Source organism: Pseudonaja textilis, chromosome 1 (assembly GCF_049901715.1).
Source record: "Pseudonaja textilis isolate UNSWEBS1 chromosome 1, rPseTex1.2, whole genome shotgun sequence".
Lineage (NCBI taxonomy): Eukaryota > Metazoa > Chordata > Lepidosauria > Squamata > Elapidae > Pseudonaja > Pseudonaja textilis.
The window spans coordinates 215,584,190-215,594,407 of record NC_141990.1 but is presented as its reverse complement, the minus strand read 5'-3'; the positions used below and the strand labels follow the sequence as shown (position 1 = coordinate 215,594,407).

The following is a 10,218-nucleotide window of genomic DNA, read 5'->3' as shown; positions in this document are numbered from 1 at the left end:
GCTGCCTATTAAAAAAAGCCGCGCCTGCGAGCCAGAGCGGCTGAATCAAGGCCACCCCCCAGTCCCCACGCACTCCCACGTCGGGGTGGGGGACAAGCGGCCTAACCCCTCCTTTCCCCTTCTCCCCTCGGCGAGAGCGGATGAAAAAGGACGGGCGCTGGATGGCGGGGAGGTGCTCGAAGCCAGGCCTTAAGAAAAGCCAGGGATTTCCCCGATGAGAAGCCCGCCAGAGGCGGCCGCGACCAAGCCGAGCATGTCCCCGGAATATCAACAAGCGGGAAGGCGCGCAGGGCACCAGCCAGCCCCTTTTGCCTTTTGTCTTTCTCTCCCTTCCTCTGCCCATCTCTTAGCTGTAACTTCCCAGTCAGCCTTTCCTCCCTGTACGACCCCCGTGTTTGATGTGGCCGCAGAGGAGCAATGGTCCTCTGGCAAGCTGCCCGGCTTTGATTCTCCTTGCCGCGCGTTACGTGCACCCTGTCCTAAATGTTTGTGGGCACTGGTGACAGGGGTGACACGTGAACGCCTCTGTTTCAAAGCCCTTTGACCCCTTAAGGCTCAAAAGTACAAGGCCTCTGTAGCTCTGGCCCTTCTTTAGAGAAGCTGATCATGAGAAACACCACCTGTATAGAGATGCCTACCAACATCTTTGCACCGTTACCTTCAGGTAAAGCGCATACAAATCTTTGGATTGCTCAAGTTGGTCCTGCTTTCTGTCCTTCTTTGTAGAGCACTTTACAAAACTGTTGCCTGCCATTCATACTTTGGGTTAAATCTGCCCTAGGCTCCAATCTTGACTCCAACCTAAGGGAAACAGAATTTTTTTTATTGAAGGAGAAATGAATCAGGCTAATTAGGAGGCTTCACTAGCCCCAGGTAACCCCCCCCCCACCCCAAAGCTCTGAGCTAAGTACATTTCTGGATAGTGCCAGCCAACATTGGCTGATCTTAAAAATTAAACAAGCTGGACCTTGTTTATTCTCAGATAGGAGATGATGAACTACTGTAACCCGTGTTGAAAAGTTTAAAACAATCTGTATGTTATAGAGGGTGAGGGGAAACCTCTTCCATACCAAGGTAAACTAAGGGTGTACATACATTCCTATGGGGTCTCCAGGAGCCCAGCTGAACTCCTGGTCTTACTCAATGGAAGCCCATTTGCTGTCTCATGTTAACATTTCTTTTAGTATGCTGTTTCTCTCAAGTAAGGTATGTTGTGCTTGGGGACCATACTGGGGATTGATACAGCTGTTTCCTATCTTGTCCCTTTGATGCAACAGTCACACTTTGTCTGGTTTATTTATTTAATTCCCACAACAACCCAGCATTTTCTACTGCTTGGTTATCTCCACTTGGTAGGCAAGACCTGGAAGCTGTGCACTTTGCAAAGGTGCTTTTCAAAAGGCGACTGGACTTTCTTGGGGTTCCTCCCACCGCTTGAAAAGGTTTTGCTGAATTCGAAGTGAAACGTTTTCAAGGGGGACAAGAAAAGTCCAGTTAAGCACCTTTGGGACAACCATGACCTGGATGATCGAGAATCTCTATAGGCACTTTGTCTTAAGGCCGTCCCTTGCACAAACTCTCATCTGCAACTGTCCTCCCAACAGGCTGGCAACTGGGCAAGTTATTGAGTTGCAAACCAACAGTTATTACTCGTAGACTGGCAAGGGGCACCTTTAACTGCTAACTTTTGCTACACGTGTGTGTGTGTGTGTGTGTGTGTGTGTGAGTGAGTGAGTGAGCGAGCGAGCGAGCGCCCTCCCCCCCCCCGCGCGCGCGTGTCAGGGAGGAAATTAGGGGTAGGGGTTCGTTGAAGAAACGAGCAGAGAGATTATTTCCGCATCAGGAACTTGCTGCAATCCGTACAAACGTTTTCGAAAGAAAAGTGGCTCAACGTTGCGATTTGGCAGGTGAAGGAAGGAAGGGGAGGGGGAAGGGAGAAACGGACAGGCGGGCGGGCGGGCGGAGGGGGGGGGGAGAAGAAGAGAAGCGTTTTTCCAACCGAGACCTTTTGCTTGGAGAGCGGGGGCGGAACCGTCAGGTTCAGGAGCGGAAGCGAGCTAGAGAGAGAAATTAAAATACGAGGCACAAGCAAAGATCAACTGGCAGAGGGAGGCAGCGCTCTCAGACTGTGCTTACTCATAAGAAGTCCTGGTGCCAAATACGAACCGGGACGGGATTGCTTGAGGCGAAGGAGAGCCTCGAGTGAGCTAGCAGCTTCAAGCAGGACTCCCTGGCTAGATTTCTTCAAGTTACTTCGGGAGCTTTTTCCTTCTTCTTCCCGCGGCTTTCTTTGATATCGTTTGTTTCCAACCGCCTTTCTTTTTTCTGTTTGTTTTTTTTTTAAAAAAAAAAACTTGGAAAGGTGAATTACTCGCGGGACTCCCAGGAAAGGGACCCATCGGCTGGACTGTAGCCCCAATTCGATCCAGAAGAGAAATCCGTCAGGGAGAAAGGAGCAGCTGCTAAAGGGGCTTTTTTTCTTTTTCTTTTTCTTTTGCAACCGACCGGATTTTTTTTCACCATCCTCTCTCCCTATTTGCCTCCGCTTCTCTGCTTTCAGGTTAACCGGCTTTGTCAGAGAGGAGCGACCTCAAGGCGCAGACCGGAGAGCGCGCCCACCGCGCCGAAGAGGACAGCTGCAGAGCGTATCAAGGGACCGGCTTGGGTGGATTGGATTTGGCGAGCTTCCCCCACAGCCGACCGCCTCCTCGTGTGGCGAAAGATAGGAAGGCATCGTTGATTGGAGTGTCCCCCAGCCTGTCGCTATAAATTGGATTGACTCTCAAATCTGCCTCGTGGATCCTCCACGCCACCCCGTCTTCTCCCTCCCCTTTGGCCCCCCGACGACTCTTGGCTAAAAAAGAGCGCTCTCTCTCCACCTCCTGCCTGCTTTTGGCTGGACGCTGCCTGCCTGAAGGCAAACCACTGACATCATGACAGAGGAGTTGGCTGCTTTGGAGCTACCCGCTGGCAAGTGACCGAGTGAGGCCGCGGGGGGACTCCGACTGCCCCGGGGAAAGCGGCTTTCCCGATCGGTCCTTCTTCTTCTTCTCCTCCGCCTCGCAACCTCTCCGCCGGAGCTCCTCCGACTGGCCTTTTGTGCCCCCGCCGATTCGGACGCCGTTCTCACCCGGATCGCGCCTTCTTTGCTCCGCTTGGCACTCTTCTGGAGGGGCTTGTCCGTCGCTCCACCGATCGCCCTGAGCTCCGCGCGTCCGAACCGGCCGGCTCCCAGGCTCCCATCTCAACCTCCGAGCGGAACTGCCCGGTGATCGGCATGGACGGGGCGGATCGGAAGGGGCCCCTGACCGCCTCGCTTCTGCTTCTGCTGGCGGAGGTGTGCTGGCTGATGCTGAGCGCCGGAGCTTCGCCGACGCCTCCCGGGGCAGCACCCCTGGACACTTGCACCTCGTGCGGCTTCCGCCGACCACCCGAAGAGCCCGGCGAAGTGGACGGCGATTTCCTGGAGGCCATCAAGAGGCACATTCTGAACCGCCTCCAGATGCGCGACCGGCCCAACATCACCCACGCCGTGCCCAAGGCGGCGATGGTCACGGCGCTGCGCAAGCTGCACGCCGGCAAGTTGCGCGAGGACGGGCGCCTCGAGATCCCCAACCTGGACGGGCAGGCGAATGGGGGGCCCGCGGCTCACCAGCAGGTCTCCGAGATCATCAGCTTCGCCGAGACAGGTGGGTGGGCCACCCGTGCACCCCCCCACCCGCCCGCACCCCGTCCACCTTGGCCCCGAGCATCCGTCGCTTCCTCCACGGAACGACTTGCCCCCGGCGAGCCACTTCCCGGTCTCCTGCAATCCCACCGCTTCCCTCTGGAGGCCGCCGGTCTTTCCCCCGCCTGCTTTCTGCTGCTGCTTCTCCCTTGCGGGGACTCCCTTCTTCCTTTCCACTGCCCATCCTCTGCGTTTTCCCCACACCGGTGCCGTCCTGGCTCGGCCCATCCATGCAACCCCATCCTTCTGCTTTGCGCTCCCCCTTAACCTCTCCGTTTCCGACCACTGCCCCACCCGTCTTCATTCGTTTTCCATGTGGGCTCCATTCCTGTCACACTTTTGTAACTCCTGCTCTGCTCTGATTTACCCTCTGGCAGCGATGTGTCCCACGCCCCTCCATTCCCGGCCCTCTCCATCGTTGGTTTCTGTCAAATTGATCAAGTTTGATCCTCTGTTTATTTGCAGTACTTGCTCCGTTTAAATGGCTACATATGGGGCATGTAGCTTAACCTAATGGGTGTGTAGCTTAACCTCCTGTTAGCGTGCCTGCTACAAAAATCCCATCTATTTGCCACCCATCCTCCAGGCTCTGCTGATCAGATCTCTTCATCATATTTTCCTCCCACAGGCTATAGGTTTATGCGTGTTACTGCCAGAAGCCTGTGCCACCCTAATGGCACAGTTCTTTACCACGAAGAACCCAATCACAATTTCTCCTGCGGTGCATTGGTTCCATTGGTTCCACTGAATGTTCCATATCCTGCTTTTTAAAAACCTTGTGTCATAAAGAATATATCTCCTCCTAATCTCTTCATCCAGGAATCCATTCTCATCCTTCAAACCCCATCCCCCTGCCCCACCCACCTCCCTGGCCATAGATTCTCCTCCTTTTGTGCCTGCTATCAACCAGTAAAATTAATTATTGCTCTATTTTATTGACCTATTTTGCTCAGTAATCTTTCTGTCTTTCTAACCCCCCATTCTGCCTAGCACTTGAGTTTCTTCTGCTCCCTCTTCTTCAGCCTCAGAGTCTTCTGGGTATTCTGGGTATAGATGTATCCATCCACTCAGTGACTTCTAACTTCTTTTCCTAACATACATACTCCTTTGGTAATCCCATCCATATCATTTTGTATGCATGCTTTATTCTGTAAGACTTTCTACTTCCTATCCCATAGGCATCCACTTGTGTATTAGTTAAACCAGAGTATGAAGTTATGAATGAGTAAAAATGATCAGTTATTACCCTGTAATCTCACCTATTTGTATTAACTCACCCATAAGAATTGCTTATATGATAGCATTTAATCCATTTCCCCCTCTTATTTCCCATGCCACAACAATATTGGCTCATTAGCTTGTATTTCTTTCTCTGGTGTCATGACCATCTTTTTGTCTACTTCTATGCTTCTCTATGATTCTGCTGCTCCTTCTATTTTAATAGCACCATGTCTATCCCATGTCTCCAATTTAGCTGCTTTAATTTGCTGAAGTTACTTTCTTGCATATCCAAGTGAGATTTTATTACTCTTCTTCATAAACCATATCTGTCCGTCTATCCTACCTTTCTCTGATACTTTATATTAACGTTTCTGTGTCCTACAGCTGCCAATTAGCAAAACTACCAGTGTAAATACCATTGTCAAGTATGCTATTCCCTAGAAGTTCTTAAGGTACTTGTCAATGAAAAGATGACTAACAAGATTTCCTTTCCAGAGAAATGTACAAGAATATTAAGTGTGTGCTGGATCACACCCAATAAGCACTGGCTAATAGTGTCCTATGTATGAGCTGAGTGTGAATATGACATGTGCTTCTAAATTAATTGCAGCAATGTTGTATTCATAACAAAAGTTCAGGGGTTCCTTAGAAGCCACTAAAAAGAATTGTTTTATGGCAAAACGTTTGAAAACCATTATAATTCATACAGGGCAAGAAAAGATAGAGGGATAAGTGAATGCATTCATTACCAGGGTGAGTAAAATAAGAGAAGGACAAACCTACTAAAATTTAGTTTTCTTCCCCTAGTGGAATTATAATTTGTTACCTGTTTATCATGGCATGTTACTGTTACCTTTAAGGGTTTGATGCCATTATGGATGTGTTGGGAGTACATCTTTATGATAAATATACATTCAATATATTGTATGATATTTTATTCATCATGTTTCTGGAGAATATAAACTAAGAAAATATATCCATCCCATACTAAATAAAGCATTATCCTGTGGCATTGCAAGAACTAGGTCTAAAGTATAAAGATTTGCAATTTGGCTTGACAATGTCAGCACTAGGGTTTTTCTTTTCAACATACTGAACAATGTGGAATTGGATTGGAATGAATTGAAGCAGAATGAAGAATATTGAATAAACTCTGGAGCTGTGTGATCCTGTGCATATTTGCTCAAAGGTAGACCTGCTGAGTTTCACATAAATGTGCCGAGGATAGTAATTTCTAGGTCAGAGGTGTTTGGGTAAGGGATTCAGTGCCAGCTTGTTCCATTTAAAGTTCATATTATAAATATGAACCAGAAAGCAGCAACCAGTTTCTCATAGCATCTGCTTTCCTGCTTTTGTCTCAATGAAAAGAAAACAGCAATGGCATTATGTTGGATACACTGTTAATTCCACTGACATCGGTGGGACTTGATTTAGTTTGACTAAGTTGATTTCACGAGCAACTCTAAGTATGACTAAGTGTAGATCCATTGGCTGGAATGAAAACTTCCTTAATATCCAGAAAAATTGTGTGTGGTTAATGTCTAAAGTTTGTCCTTTAGTTAAACAAAATAGCTGTAAGGAGTAGAAGATGACTAGTTCTTTTTAGGGTCCAGATGCCAAGTAAATAAATAAAACAGGCATCCTGTACCTTTAAGAATGGCACAAAAGAGAATTTATGGCAGGACAAGCTATATCTTTGGGCACAATTATGACAAATGCAACTGTCCTGTCATCTCAGTTATTACTCCAGTAGTAAACCTTTGCCTGGATACTACCCCTTTGAGCTACTGGTGGGTAAGGTTCATATTACTGAATAATAACTTTCCTCACCCCAGCCCTTTGAAATGTCAGGGAGATAGTTGTGCTAGAAGGGTTTCTCTGACACTTTTATATTCTGAATACTGTTATACAAAGGAGCATGCTTCTATTTGCAATGTGAAACAATCAAAATCAGACACTTTTACAATCCCAGTAAGAATTTGCTTTGGTCAAGTGGACAAATCAAGAAAGTCCTTGCATTTCCCAAGAATTATAGAGCTACTGGGTGAGTTTACAGTGGATCTATATTGTAACCAAATCCTTTCTCTGGAAAAAAAAAACCTTCCCTGACTGTTAACAATTTGTGCTTTCTGGGAAAATTATACAGGAGGGGTGCCTATGCTAGGCCAACACTTAAAAAAAAACTAATTAGCACTTATCCAGGTGCTCTGAGTTCCTTTCATGACTTTCCATCTATCTGAACTTAATTGCTTATACACTGATTTCTAAGGATCTGGCTCCCCCTCTCCTTATATACCCTTATTAGTTTCTCTCTGGGAACATACTTTATAATGGCTTTCTAGTACTGATTCAGCCACTGAACAACTTTGCAATCTATAGCTGATGGTGTGTATTCCCCCCCTCTCTTTTCAGTTTAGCCATTTATATATATTATTTGTGGCACTTAATAATGTTATGCATTTGTTTCAGTCCATGATTCATTTTCTTTCTTTTTCCCTTGAGAAAAAACCTAACACAAACATCTTTGTGTCAACTTAATGTTTTTTTTCTCTCTCTCTCTCTCCTTCCGTTATATTCCAGATGACCTGTCATCCTCTAGAATGCGCCTCTATTTCTTCATTTCTAATGAAGGGAATCAGAATCTGTTTGTGGTTCAAGCCAGTTTGTGGCTTTACTTGAAGCTGCTTCCCTACGTTTTGGAGAAAGGCAGCCGGCGAAGAGTAAGAGTCAAAGTGTATTTCCAAGACTCGGACACCAGCAACAAGTGGAATGTGGTTGAAAAGAAAGTTGATCTCAAAAGAAGTGGTTGGCACACATTTCCTATGACAGAAGCAATCCAAGCTCTGTTTGAGAAAGGAGAGAGAAGATTGAGTTTGGACATTCAGTGTGAAGGCTGCGAAGAGTATTCAGTGCTGCCAATTTACGTGGATTCTGGGGACGAATCCCACCGGCCTTTTTTAGTGGTGCAAGCCCGATTGGCTGACAACAAGCACAGGATTCGCAAAAGAGGCCTGGAATGCGATGGCCGGACCAATTTATGCTGCAGGCAAGAGTTTTACATTGACTTTAAGATCATCGGATGGACTGACTGGATCATAGCACCAGCGGGTTACTATGGGAATTACTGTGAAGGGAGCTGCCCAGCCTATTTGGCTGGAGTCCCGGGCTCAGCTTCCTCTTTTCACACAGCAGTCGTGAATCAGTACCGCATGCGAGGGCTGAACCCAGGCACCGTGAACTCCTGCTGCATTCCAACCAAACTTAGCACAATATCTATGCTGTACTTTGATGATGAATACAACATCGTGAAGAGGGATGTTCCCAATATGATTGTGGAAGAATGTGGCTGTGCCTGATCTGGAGAAGGATGCTAGAAAGGAGTGGGGGGCAGGGAAGGTGAGGGAGGGGGGGAGTGAGGAGATTCCCCTACTGAATGGATCTGGACACGCTACTGCTCTTTTTCTTCCTTCTGGGCATGGATGTTTAAACCTTACTGCAGAGGCAACAGTGGCAAAGGCAGCAATAGCACTGAAAATACATATAAATATATATCATTTGCACTCTGTTGTCAGGACAGTGGCAGTCAATGCATCCTGGACACTAAAAGTATGCTACCACATATAAACTAATGCTTTCAAATTACTTAATCCTACCTATATACCCAAAGACACAAGTGTATGGGTGTGTGTGTATACATGTACATACATGTACATACACATATATACACATACTCATATATACACATACACACAGCAACATGAACGCACACACTGCGTGATCCAGTTTGGAAGAAGGCATTATGTAAAGGAGTGAAAGGTCTGCTGGTGATATATGCATACAGACCAGTAAGATTTTTTTTTCTCTCTCTCTCAGCCAGCCCTATATTTACAATGAAATGTTTTTTAAAAAACAAAACAAGAAAACAATCCTATATGCTCATAGACAAGCATTTCAGTAACCAAACAAGCAACCAACTACCATCATTTCTAAGGTCTAAATTAAAGCAGCAGATTACCTGCTCTGTGCAAGATAAGTCCTTCTTCCTGATGGGAAGTGTAAGATATGCATATAGCACTTCCAGGAGAGAACACACTGATGAAACCAGTCTCTCTCTTACCATATGTATGTATGTATGCATGTTTGTGTGTGCAAGAGAGAGAGAAACAGTACCATGTGATTAATATCAGAAATGGTAGCTGTATTCTTCTGAATGGTAGATCGGCATGATTTTATGCTTTATTGGACAGCTAGGTTCTTTCATGCCATCCATGTGAACAATTATCCCTGTTATGTTGTAAAAAAAAAAGGGGGGGGGGGACTTGGCCCTTCCTGTTCTAGTTTTGCTCATGGTCCGTACTACATTCACAAAAAGATTTGCAACATCAAAACCTGGAGTTGAAGCTCCATGCTCGGAGTAACAGTAAGATGACAATGGGGACAGCTGGAGAGGACAAAAGGAAAGAGAAGCCAGTGTTAGCACAAGTAAATGTATGAGCCATAAATGAAATCTCAATGACAGAATGGATATATTTGGGGAAAGGAGTAGCACACAGTGTTTGAAACTGAGAATGTTTACTACATCCTGAGGAGGGGAAAGAGAGAGAGAGAGAATGCACAAGTAGAGGGTATTACATTTAGCTTGGTTTCCAAACACTTCCATATCAAGGGTGGCTGCAGAGCTCAGAAATCCATGCTACACTATAGCACTCACAACCTGCTTGAATGCACGTTCCTATAGCACTTGCAGATTTCAATGCCTTGACTGGTTGGTACTTGATGGTGCACTTCCTTTTGCTCACTGTTCTCTAGATTTAAAAACAAGTGCCGCATGAGCTATGCAATTTAAAAGTGTCAACCCAAACTGGATGAAACTGGACTGAAATGAGACGGTACTTTTTATATTTTTTTTATACTTGAAATTAAATCTTTTGCTTCTTTTTTTAAAAGCGAGTGATTGGTTTTCATGTTTGCACTGATGTAGTTGCATGACTTAGTCAGGAGAAACTATCCTTTGGGGAGTGGGGGGAAAGGTTATTTTTATACCAACAAAACATACTGGATATAACGAAAATATATTATACTGAAAAGTTTGGAACCAAAGAGGCCAACATTTTAATTATAATTTTTATCAGATGGCAAGGCCACAGTATCTACAGTCACACAACTATACTGAACACTTGGCACTAAGGCCTGCCAATTTCTTTTCAGGGTACCAAATAGATTCCATTGTCTTTGGATAGATATCTTCTCTATGCCCTCATTATGTTGGA

At 46.0% G+C, this 10,218-nt stretch overlaps 1 protein-coding gene across 1 annotated transcript; it reads left to right on the top strand.

The window, feature by feature from the left end:
• The first annotated feature begins 2,101 nt into the window (after positions 1-2,101).
• INHBB (inhibin subunit beta B) lies at positions 2,102-9,892 on the top strand. Its single transcript, XM_026708070.2, has 2 exons — positions 2,102-3,689; positions 7,529-9,892. Exons 1-2 carry the CDS (start codon positions 3,278-3,280, stop codon positions 8,302-8,304), a joined length of 1,188 nt encoding a protein of 395 aa, XP_026563855.1. The 5' UTR covers positions 2,102-3,277; the 3' UTR covers positions 8,305-9,892.
• The last annotated feature ends 326 nt before the right edge of the window (positions 9,893-10,218 follow it).